Below are 13,085 nucleotides of genomic sequence, written 5' to 3'. Positions count from 1 at the left end.
ATCCTCCTTTTAAGACACTGTCCATTCCGTTCAACTGCTCTTCCAAGTCCTTTGCTGTCTCTGACAGAATTACAATGTCATCGGCGAACCTTAGAGTGTTTATTTCTTCCTCATGGATTTTAGTACCTACTCCGAATTTTTCTTTTGTTTCCTTTACTGCTTGCTCAATATACAGATTGAACAACATCGGGGAGAGGCTACAGCCCTGTCTCACTCCCTTCCCAACCACTGCTTCCCTTTCATGTCCCTCGACTCTTATAACTGCCATTTGCTTTCTGTACAAATTGTAAATAGCCTTTTGCTTCCTGTATTTTACTCCTGCCACCTTTAGAATTTGAAAGAGAGTATTCCAGTCAACATTGTCAAAAGCTTTCTCTTAGTGTACAAATGCTAGATACGTAGGTTTGCCTTTTCTTAATCTAGCTTCTAAAATACGTCATAGGGTCAGTATTGCCTCATGTGTTCCCATATTTCTATGGAATCCAAACTGATCTTCCCCGAAGTCGGCTTCTACCAGTTTTTCCTTCCGTCTGTAAAGAATTCGCATTAGTATTTTGCAGCCGTGACTTATTAAACTGATAGTTCGGTAATTTTCACATCTGTCAACGCCTGCTTTCTTTGGGATTGGAATTATTATTATATTCTTCTTGAAGTCTGAGGGTATTTCGCCTGTCTCATACATCTTGCTCACCAGATGGTAGAGTTTTGTCAGCACTGGCTCTCCCAAGGCTGCCAGTAGTTCTAATGGAATGTTGTCTACTCCCGGGGCCTTGTTTCAACTCAGGTCTTTCAGGGCTCTGTCAAACTCTTCACGCAGTATCGCATCTCCCATTTCATCTTCATCTACATCCTCTTCCATTTCCATAATATTGTCCTCAAGTACATCGCCCTTGTATAAACCCTCTATATACTCCTTCCACCTTTCTGCCTTCCCTTCTTTGCTTAGAACTGGGTTGCCATCTGAGCTCTTGATATTCATACAAGTGGTTCTCTTCTCTCCAAAGGTCTCTTTAATTTTCCTGTAGGCAGTATCTATCTTACCCCTAGTGAGACAAGCCTCTACATCCTTACATTTGTCCTCTAGCCATCCCTGCTTAGCCATTTTGCACTTCCTGTCGATCTCATTTTTGAGACGTTTGTATTCCTTTTTGTAACATCTTGTATATCAAACTAAGTCCAATACCCTTGGGATGAGTTAGAACATCAGCTTCATTCCAGCATCACTACATTGTTTGGCTTCAGCTCTTGAGGACAAATGGGCTGCTATTCTCCCCAGGCATTCAGACACCTCATTTTTGTCTTCAGCAGAGTTCAAGCTTTCGTAAAAAAGAAGTGTGGGCACACCCCATACTAATGTGCAATACTAGATGTCCAGATACTTTTGATCAAATGGTGTACATATTAGCACCATCTGGGAAGAAACCTCTGTATTCACAAAGCACAGGAAGTAGCGGGAGGGTGCCACTGGAACAGTTCGTACAATAGGTCAGTGTGTTTTGGAGCTGCAACAGAGAGAAAGGTACATTGCTTCTTGTTCACTCCAGTGGCCATTCAAAATGAGCACTGCAACATATTGTCTTTAGTGGTAAATAAATCTCTCAGCTGTTGACCCCCATCACAATATTGTGCTTCATGCAGACCACATGTGTTGAGGAAAGGTGTTGTGTGTCAGTAGTGTCATTTGAGTAGGAGTAGAAGGATGAATATTCATGATGACTGATGTGTCTGTATGTCTGCAATTAACAATAAATTGGTGCATAAAACTTATGAAATTTTTTTGAAAATTGTCTTTAGTGGTACATAAATCTCTCAGCTGTTGACCCCCATCACAATATTGTGCTTCATGCAGACCATATGTGTTGAGGAAAGGTGTTGTGTGTCAGTAGTGTCATTTGAGTAGGAGTAGAAGGATGAATATTCATGACGACTGATGTGTCTGTATGTCTGCAATTAACAATAAATTGGTGCATAAACTTATGAAATTTTTTTTGAAAACTGGCTTTCAAAGTATCTTAACTGATGTAAAACTCTCAACAGATTTATCAGTGTGTTTCAAATGAGAATGCGTTTAAAAATTAGGGATACCACAAGTTCTGCACTCAATGCATATCAAAACTCCTTCCTGTGAACTGCAGAACTCAACAGATGACGTTATTTCCATTATAGTGCAGAAGGGAAAAAAATGTGTGTGAAATCTTACGGGACTTAACTGCTAAGGTCATCAGTCCCTGAGCTTACACACTACTTAACCTAAAGTATCCTAAGGACAAACACACACACCCATGCCCGAGGGAGGACTCGAACCTCCGCCGGGACATGCAGAAGGAGGTGACATACTAAACTGAATGATGACCAATGACAAGAAATGGATTTCCTATGCTAACATCATGATAGAACAGCAGTCAATGAAAAGGGGAGGGGGCAGGAGGTTGGGGGGGGGGGGGGGGGGGAGGGGGTTATTCTGCACCCAACAAATCAAAAAGGCACAATAAGTTCTATCAGCTATAAAGGTTGACTATTATTCGTATGCACACTAAAGGCATTTTGGTTCAAATTTTATGGAACATGAATGGATGCTCAATGCTGATACCTACTGTGAAACATTAAGAACGAATTCTATATAACAGCTGATCTTAGATTAGCACAAAAATGAATTCAGGTCAAACTGAACTCTGAAATCTGTGTTGCATAAACATTAGTCTTAGGTTACAGCACTGTAAACTAGGATTACCTTTGACTGGCAAAATTTCACTGATCAAATGAAATGCAACTGCAGTTGTAAGTTCACAACCTAGCGAAATTACAAAACAACAGATTTTGTTCTGTGCAAATACATGTTGAAAATAGTAAGTAATAAATAGATGTAACACAAAAAAGGGAGTAAACTTGTGAAAACAACAAAATTCCACTTTTTTTTCATATGTTGAGTTAGGTAGAGCAAACTATCGGTGACGTACGTAACAAAAGCAGATAATAATTAACTGGTTTCTTGACAGTTCTTAGAGACAACTCATAACTAATGTGATTACTTTAAATGCAGTTCATAGACACATACTGGCAGAGTATGAAAAGGAAATTAAAATAATGATTGCACTTTATAAAATGCTCTTTAGGCTCAAATAGCAGTAACTATACATAATTTATATTAAACACTTTAAATTACAACACATGCTTAAACAGCTATGAAAACAGCATGTGCACTGATGAACAGAAATAGTAAACATATGTAAGTCAAGATATTTGGACAAAGAGGTTTCAGTGGGTTAGTGGTTACATACTGGACTGTGACACTAAAGGTCTGCAGCTTGATGTCTGATCAGTTCTTGAATCTTTTTTCCAATTACCACACCTGTCGCCTCTGGTAATGTAAGTTAATGTAGAAAATCCTGAACTGCATCATGATTTGAAGTCAATTTTCAACTATAGGTCCCCATATTATCTAGATGGATACCTGTTTCAAGGCCCTGAAGCAAAGGAGGAAGGAAGGCAGATTAGAGTTTTACATCCCAGTGACAGTGCAGTCATTAGAGACAGAACACGAGCTTGGATTACGAAGAATGGGGAAGGAAATCTGCTATGGCCTTTTCAAAGGGTAAAACCTGGCATTTACCTGGAGCGATTCAGGTACATCATGAAAAGTCAGTATCTGGAGGGTGATTTGATCCATAGTCCTCCCAAATGTGAGTCCAGTGTGCCAGCCACTATGCCATCTCGCTCTGTCCTAATGCCTGAGGATGACACGAGGACACCACATCTAAGAGTAACTCACTGTGGTGGCCAAACCAACCTACATATGCTCGACAGTTCCACCTAAATACACAATGCAAATATATCCTTTGGCTGCTCTCTGAGATTATAGTTTCTTTAAGATTGAATACTAGTGGCTTTCTGCAACTTTTGTCCACACAGAAAGGTGCCCAAATCCATGGCCAATAGTCTGTATTACCTATCTTTTCATCATGTTCAGTAAACTTCTGAAACATTGTTGTCTGCAGTTTGTGTTCACAGCCAAATCAATCCTGCGAACTGACAGCCAATGCCAGGTTGCTGTAAATCATCAGCAGCCAAATGATGTATTCTCTGTGATGTTGGTTATACAGAGAATTGTAGCATCACACCATTTTGAAACAAAGCCACCTGCAAACTGCAACGTGCTGTTTTCTTGTGTCTAGGCCATTGTGGTAACAGAGTTCTATGTTCAAGAGATATGAGTACTAAGAATTATATATACATGTATATTTTTTCTTCATTTACTGTACATACACAGTGTGGTCAGAAAGTCTGAAAATCTTGTAAGGGTGTCGCATGATAGGTTGTGCTGAGAAATACTTATTACAAAGAAAATTCTATTTGTTGCACCACTTCCAAGTTAATCAGTGTTGAAGTTGGCCAATCAGGCCACTGTGCATGAAAATTCAAGCAGCCCACCAGAGATGGCGTCGCCGAACATGCTCTTCATTTGGTTTCCTAAAACTGAATAAGAGAGTGATACGCAAATTTTACATGGGACAGTAGTAAGGACTGAACTGGAGTCAAAGGCTGAGCAGTCTTGTGTGCTATCATCCCACATCACATATTTTGTGATGTGGACTATCATCTATCATATGGGAACAACTGGCACTAATTGTCTCTGGGAGGTGCTTGAATTAGCATGCACAATGGCCTGTTTGGCTAACACTAGTTAACTTGGAAACAGCACAACAAATCAAATTTTTTCCTTTAACAATTATTTTTCAGCACAGCCTACCAAGCAAGTCCCTCGCAAGCTCTTCAGACTGTTTGTGACCATCCTGTATGTGAGTACTTCATATGGCTATGTGACTATATGAATGCTTTTCAGCTGTGGATAAGTCTCTTGAAGAAGTTTCTACCACTTTTTTCCCTCCATCTTTATGACATGGAACCTCCACTAATAAATACTGTGTATCTACAATTCACATTAACATACGCAGTGAAAGATCTTGTAGATTTTGAACTAAGATTAAAACTGATCTCCAGTCAAAGACATTTAAACAATAAGAAAACAAAGAAAATCCATTCAAAACAATAGTGTGATCTCTTGACTACATGTGTGATGCTTTTGCACAACAATGCTGTGTCACACTCTGCCTAGCAAAAGAGCTGTTGCATCATTTCAGTGTAAATGGGACCTTTTGACCATCCACTTTACAGCATAGTCTTGTTCCAAGAGAATTCCATCTTATCATGCACAAGAAAAAGTGGCTTGGTTCCAAACATTTTTGACTCAGATGAAGAACTTCAGAAAATTGTGATAGGCAGATTGCAATCTCTGGCATCAGAATTTCATGCAGATGGACTTGTTAACTCGTTAAGATATATTATAAATGCAAATTAGAATGGTGACTATGTACAGAAGTAATACAAAGGGGTACAAGTAGTTTTTAAATTTTTCCAATGAATATTATTTAATGGTCCCATCATTTTATTTATAGTCCAACACAGGTTACTTCCAGAACAGTTCTTATAGTTATACTTGAATTGCAAAAAAACTATATCTATTCTGTAACAGAACTTTGTGGGCTTAATTTTAAACAACTTGTTATTCCAGTACACTGAAAATTTGCAAGTAATAATCTGTTAGCCATCAGAAACAGCACAGAAGGTGCTGACATGGATAAAATAACAAAGATAAGAAAGAAAGCAAGAAATAGGGGAAATTTTTGTAGCAATGACTGAGCACAAAATTAAAAAGAAGTAAAAGAAAATGTTGTACAATACCTTTCTGGTTCACTGCCATAGCTTGTCGACTCCACATCATTCTGGAGCTCCTGCTAGAATTAAGGATATTAATATTAATAACAATAACGACAACAACAACCATTGAACTGTCCCTGTAAGGCACAGAAACATGGAACATTCACAGATTTAATAAAATAGTGTTTGTTCAGACAGCTGAATTGAAATTTGTAATAAATGCGAAAGGATATCATCTCTAACACAATGTACCAAACAGCACATGGAAGTAACTGAAAGGGAAGCCAGCTCTACAGCACACCTCAGATGCAGAACGTAGAAGTCAGGCACACCAAAGAGATAATATACTATGTCTGTGGTATTATACAGAGATCGCAGTGTCACACCATAGTTGGCAACGCAAATCGATATAACAGACATTAGCAAGCATTCACTGCAATCTGCAATGACGTATGGGAGTCACTCCTGACGACAACGCCTACCCTCTCAGCACACCAGTGCCCTCACGCTGAGGTCAATACGGTGTCGAACTGGAAAGAGTTCTGCCCAGTTTGAGACTTCAGCCACAGCAGTCAACATCGTATTATAGAGTCAACAATGAACTTGTACTGTTGTGAATATAAAACTATGTACTGCAAGAGAACAGTTTATTTGTTAGTGCATTAGGTGATTCTTTGCTAGTCCATAACAGTTGTAAATTATCCAGTAGTCCTATGGTAAAGATGTGTGTCAAAGTTAAGTAAATCTTTTATTCATTTACGTACTACGGTGAAGTAATATTTCATGTCCCCAAAGCAATCAAAGAGCCCACAGTTGTGGTTAGACAAAAGTAGTTTCACCTAGTTACAACAATGTCCTTATGAAAACTGATGCTACCTGACCATACAAGCAATGGAGTGACTCATGAAACTGGAACAGGTTTCAAGCCTAAACATGTGTATGATAATGATTAATTTTAATTAAATCAAAGTTCAAAATGAAAACACACACTCAAACAACCATGTTTTACATAATAAATTGCAGATCATTTTATGTCACGATACATAAAAATTTCTAACTCACACAAACAACTGTGCCATATGAAATGAGGGACTGGGGAAAAGAATGAGAAATTTAAGCATTTTTCACATCTACTCAGCAAAAGCCATTAGGAAGTCTCATAAATTAATTCCCACAATTTTCAAAAGTTCACTGGCTCTTAAAAATAAGGATAAAGAAATTACCTAAACTCCAAAACGTTAGGAAACCATAAACAGGTGACTCAAAATCCAAGCTACAGGGTATGAAGAAAGGTGTCTCATCTCACACAAACAAGTTGGTAGTTCAATTTGATGGCAAATAATGGTACCCATTAGATCAGGACCAACGACATCATGCTGAACATCATGTTTACAGCACATGTGGGCCACAGTGGGACCAAGGCCCCCCCATCACTCAGCTTCACTTGGTCCATCTCTGAAGTACATGGAACAGCACAACATTTCATTTAGCATTGCGACGCAGCATTTTTTGGTTGGCACAACTCTTGAGTGTGGCAGAATTGTGCTGTCAGCACTGTTTACCCTTCATTATTTGTTCATGGTATGAAGGACATTCAAAGGTCCAGTGGCTATTTGCACAAAGAGGCAGTCTAGAGGTCTCTCACTGCAGTCATTTAAAATTAATGTGAATGACAGAACAGAATTTTCAATTTGCATAAGTGACAGGTACTGCATATTTGCTATGAAACTGTATTGTAATATCATGCAGAAAGAATTCAAAGATTTAGCTGACAAGAAAGAGCAAAAAATTACAATGACCAACAGACATTATTTATTGTTATCTACATCACGATACACTTTGTGCTAAATTTACAGCCGTGTAACACGTGAAAACATTGTTGGTACAAATAAGAAAATTTCAAAAGTCACACACATTATTCCATTGTCAGTAGCAACATTTCAATGAAAATGAACAAAGAGTGTGGAGACATCAAATATTTCTGCAAAGTACATTGGTTAAGTCAAGAGGCATTCCTGGACAATTTTTCAATTTAAAATTTGCTATTGCTGAATTTATGAAGGAAAAAGGAGTGCACGAACAAAAATTAGTACATCTGGAATAGAGTGCAAACTTTGCATTTTAAGTGGACTTACTGTCCACAGTAAAGACATTGCAAGTCAACTTCTTTCTGACTTGATGAAGATGCATTTAAAAAGAAAATCATGTTATAGAAGGAACACATTCTGTCAAAGACAGTCCAGTGCCCCCATCTCATTGGCATTAAAGAAAATGGGAGGTTTGAAGAATTCATTAGAGTCTTGGAAAAATTACAAGGATAGTTTTATAAAGATTCTGAGGCCACTGTCAATTGTACATCTGTTTCCCAGCTGTTTTCAAGACCATTTGCTGTTTCAGTTCAAAGTGTGACCTGCAAGGTAATTCCAATTTTAATGAAAACTATTTTTATGTTAAAACGGTCCAGGATATCTACATTGCTTTCCTCAGGAACAGTTTCCAAGTCTCCATAATGATGCTGCAAAAGTGCTACAATAATTCGATCAAAATATTCGTGTGAAAGACATTTTTTCCATTATGACATTAAATAAGTCACAATTGTGTGGAAACTCGAGTATGAAACACTGTGAAATTGTCTGTGCCTGTCCATATGCTGACAGTTAGTACCAGATAAAAATTTATTCATTGTTCCATAAATAATTAAATTATACTGAAAATTTGTTTTATTTGTGACCTATCTTTGTGAGAAATGTGAAATATAAAACCAAGTAATATGTAGTGCATTTGCACTGCCATCTAAATGCAGTATCTTCGCAGTTTTCCCCTCTTCCCTCTCCTCATGCAAAGACAGTGTAATGTGGTGGTGGGGGAAATGTGAAGAGAGGCTTAGGACTTTAGCACTCATGCCCTGGCATGCCCTGCAAGCCGAACTCCTGGCTGCCCCTACATTAGACAAATGGCAGCAAGGGATGGGAAGAAACACCTGCTGCACTCCGTGTGTGTGCCTGGGGGCATCAATCAACATGCTGAAGAGGCTGTTCTAGAATCTACTAAGGGAACAGGGTACAACCAAATACACATTGTGGTGTACGTTAGAACAAACAATGCCAGTCGTCTGAGCTCTGAGGTCATGCTTGAATCATTTCAGTGACTAGCACAGAAAGTTTGTGAGGGCCAGCCATGCTCACAGACTTTCAACTAAGACCACAATCTGCAGCGTTGTTCCCGGAACTGATCATGACCCACTGGTTCTCAATCGAGTAAAGATTCTGTGGCAGTCTAGGCTGTGCCTTCCTAGATTTGCATCAGAGGGTTGAAAACTGTAGGGTCTCTTTAAATGGGACAGGTGGGCATTACACATCAGAGGCTACTACCCAAGGTAGCTGACAGTGTGTGGGGTGCACACAAGCGGTTTTTAGACTAGGTGACTCTCCATTCATTTCAGACAATGATACCTGTAGGAGACCATGAAGAACCAGAGTAAGATCCAAAGAAATGTTCACCACAGGTGAGGCTCACCTGCTGAAGCATTCACAATAAAGTGCTAGAGACAGAAATGCTCCTGAAAAGCAGAGGAGCTCACATAACCCCACCTACAGAAACAAACATAAGAAGACACGTTAAGTTGCAGGCAGGCACACATAAATGACACTTACATAGAGCTTTCGGCCACAGCCTTCATCAGTAAAGACTACTGACACACACACACACACACACACACACACACACACACACACACACACACACACACACACACACACACACACAAAGAGAGAAAGAGAGAGAGAGAGAGAGAGAGACAGAGACAGAGAGAGAGAGAGAGAGAGAGAGAGAGAGAGAGAAACATGTAGACACTATGTGATAGTCATCTTTGGAACAAATTGACATATTATTGCGCTTTTGCGCAGCAGTGTAGCCCCTTGTTTTCTCAATAGACCTTGGCGCACATTTTCCAGCAGATGACAGTGCAGCAATGAATGGTGTAAGATCGCCTTTGGAGTGATGCAAGGCCATACTGAAGTGGCACTGAAAGTATGAAAATAGTATGATGGGCGTACAACGGCAATGGTATAATGTGTACAGAACTCGGCCATCAACACGTACAACAATTTATCGTATTAGGGATAAATTTGAAGCCGACGGTACTGTTCACGGTGTGCATAAGGAAAGTCCTGGCCAACCAAAAAAACAACTAGCGCAGCTCCAAGCACTGCTGTGTTGAAATATTTTACTAGGTTACCTCAAAAATCTGTGGAGCAAGGTGCACGTCTAGGTGGAGTATGCCCATCAAGCATACGATTTATGAAGGCTGGAAAGTGGAAATGCCAAAATTGCTGCATGCTATTAATGAGGATGACCAGGATCAAAGGATGGAGTACTGAGAGTGGCAGAGGATGAACAGTTTGCACGGATGGTTATCTGGTCTGATGAGGCACAATTCAAACTGAACAGTACTGTAAACCGCCACAACTAAGTGTACTAGGATTCAGAAACTCATTACGTTCATGTGGACAAACACGTTAATCTACCAGATGTTAATGTGTGGTGTGGTGGGGTCTGCCATTGTGCAGTTTGATTGGCCCATTCTTCTTTGAATGTACTGTAACTGGTGAGGTGTATCTTCATATGCTGCAAACATCGATTTTAGCTGCCATCCAAGAGGTGTTTGGAAATGAAAGGTTTTACGTACAACAAGATGGCACTCCGCCTCACTACCACAGACATGTCAGAGCCCGCTAGGATGAAAATCTACCTGTACGACGGACAGGGATTCAGTATCCACCATGGTCTCCAGACCTTACATCTCTTGACTTCTATCTACAAAGGACCTGGAAGAATGAAGTTTATCACCAGAAACCAGCAACACTGAACAAGCTATGAGAAAGCATCGAAGCATCCTGTGCAGCTATCACACCGGCAACACTGACGGCTGCAGTTCTGTCAACAGTTCAGCAGCATTGACATTGTTTGGTGATTAATGGGGGGTCACTTTGAATAATAAAATACACCCCCCCCCTCAGCCTAGAATTGTAATAGTATGTCATTTTCTTCCACTAATATTGACTATCAAAGAGTGTCTACATTTTTCTGGACCGCTCTGTGTGTGTGTGTGGGGGGGGGGGGGGGGGGGGGGGGGGGCACACGCGTCAAATAAGTATGCAGATAAAGAGACTGAAAGAATGTATGACGAGATAAAAGAAATTATTCAATAATAGAAAAAGAAAGAGAGAGAGAAATAGTAGAGAAGATGGACTGGGAGGGGGGGAATGAATGAAAGGGGAACCTGCATGGTAGAAATTTGCATAGAGCATAATTTAATTGTCGCCAAGACTAGGTTTATGATTCACAAAAGAAGATTGTATATGTGGAAGAGACAAGGAGACACTGGAAGGTGTTACAATTATTATATGATGGTAAGACCAAGTTTGAAACCAGATTTTAAACTGTAAGATATTTCCAGGAGCAGATATGGACTCTGGCCTAAATTTATTGGTTACGCACAGTAGATTAAAGCTGAAGAAATTGCAAAAGGGTGGGAAATTAAGATGATGAGATGTGAGTAAGGTGAAAGAACCAGAAGTTGTTAAGTGTTTCAAAGGCACCATTAGGCAATGACTGCCTGCAACAGGGGAAGGGATGCAATAGAAAATGAGAATCAAATACATAAACAGACAAACTCTAGTAGAAATCTTTGGATTCACAAGAGATCTTGAATTTAACTTATGAAATAAGAAAATATAATAATGCAGCAAATGAAGCAGGCATAAGGGAGTACAGACATGTAAAAAATCATACTGAAGAAAAATGCAACATGGCTAGAGTACAAGTATACACAACTATGCATAATTAAGGAAAATATAGATAATGCCTAAAGGAAAATTAAAGAAGCATTTTGTGAAAATAAAAGCAGCTGTATGAATATCAAGACCTTGGAGGGGAAAATCAGTACTAAGCAAAGAAGCGAAAGATGAAAGCAATGTAAACAAGGGCATACAAGGAAAATGAACTTCAAGGCCAAAGAAAGAGGTGGAAGATATACTGCAAGAACAATTTGAGAGAGGACTGAAACAAAAGGTGAAACAAGGCCCTGGAGTAGACAAAAATCCCTCAGAACCATTAATATCCTTGGGAGAGTTAGTTATGATAAAACTATTGCACCTGGTGTGCAAGATGTAATACGCAAGGTAAATATCCTCAAACTTCGAGAGAACTGCAATAATCACAATAGCAGAGAAAGCAGGTACTGACAGGTGTGAATATTACCAAACTATCAGTTTAAGATGTCATGGTTGCAAATACTGACATGAATTTTATACAGAAAATGGATAAACTTGTAGAATCTGATGTCAGGAAAGACGAGTTTGGATTCTGAAGGAATGTAATGAAACATGTGGCAGTAGGGACCTGATTTATCTTAGAAGAGGGATTAAAGAAAGGTAAACCTCCGTTAATACCATTTTTAGATTTAGAGAAACAAGACTGCTCTTAAAAAAGTTGAAGGGTGTGAAAGGGAAGCAATGGCTGAGGAAGGAGTGAGACAGGATTGTAGCCTGATGTTAGCCAATCTGCACATTGAGCTGGCAGTAAAGGAAATCAAAGAAAAAATTGAGTAAGGAATTAATGTTCAGGGAGAAGAAAAAGAAAATTTGAGATCTACTGATGACACTATAATTCTGTCAGAGAAGGCAAGGAACTTCAAAGAACAGTTGAACAGAATGGTCAGTGTCTTGAAAATGGGCTATAAGATGAAAACATCAACAAAAGGAAACCAGGCAATGAAATGTAGTTAAATTAAATCAGGCAATGCTGAGAGAATTAAATTAGGAAATGAGACAGTGAAGATAGCAGATGAGTTCTGCTATCTGGGCAGTAAAATAACCGATAATGGTTAAAGTGGAGGAGATATAAAACAGAGATTGGCAACGGCAAGAAAAGCATTTCTGAGGAAGAGAAATTTGTTAACATCAAAAATAAGTTTAAGTGATAGGAAGTCTTTTCTGAAATACTTGTCTGTACTGGAATGTGAGTAATAAGCATTTGAGACAAGAAGAGAATAAAAGCTTTTGCTGCTACAGAAGAATGCTGAAGATTACATGGGTAGAATATGTAACTAACAGGAAGCACTGAATAGAAATTGAGAGAAGAGAAATTTCTGATATAACTTTTGGAGGAAAGTGTGGGGGGTAAAAACTGTAGAGGGACTCCACAATACAAATACAGTAAGAGGTGAGAAGCTTGCACAGGATAGAGTAGCATGGCTAGCTGCATAAAAGCAGTCTTCAGATTGAAGACCACCACCACCACCACGACCACCACCATCACCAACAACAACAACAACAACAACAACAACAAGAAAAGGATAGGGTAATGGG

At 39.2% G+C, this 13,085-nt stretch overlaps 1 protein-coding gene across 13 annotated transcripts in view; it reads right to left on the bottom strand.

Moving 5' to 3' along the window:
• LOC126425244 (zinc finger protein 501-like) overlaps window positions 1-13,085 on the bottom strand; it is a 236,486-nt gene that overhangs the window by 94,876 nt on the left and 128,525 nt on the right. For 8 of the 13 annotated variants that reach the window (XR_007576273.1, XM_050088205.1, XM_050088209.1 and 5 more), the window contains one exon: window positions 5,740-5,792. Coding sequence is in view for 12 of the 13 variants with exons in the window: in XM_050088205.1 (XP_049944162.1) it covers window positions 5,740-5,792 (53 nt within the window). In the remaining variant the exon portion in view is untranslated. The remainder of the gene's footprint in view (window positions 1-5,739; window positions 5,793-13,085) is intronic. The other 5 variants (XM_050088214.1, XM_050088206.1, XM_050088210.1 and 2 more) reach the window with 1 other exon arrangement.

This window comes from Schistocerca serialis, chromosome 10, assembly GCF_023864345.2.
Source record: "Schistocerca serialis cubense isolate TAMUIC-IGC-003099 chromosome 10, iqSchSeri2.2, whole genome shotgun sequence".
Taxonomy (NCBI): Eukaryota; Metazoa; Arthropoda; class Insecta; order Orthoptera; family Acrididae; genus Schistocerca; species Schistocerca serialis.
The sequence above is the reverse complement of the archived record's forward strand: the minus strand, read 5'-3'. Positions and strand labels throughout refer to the sequence as shown.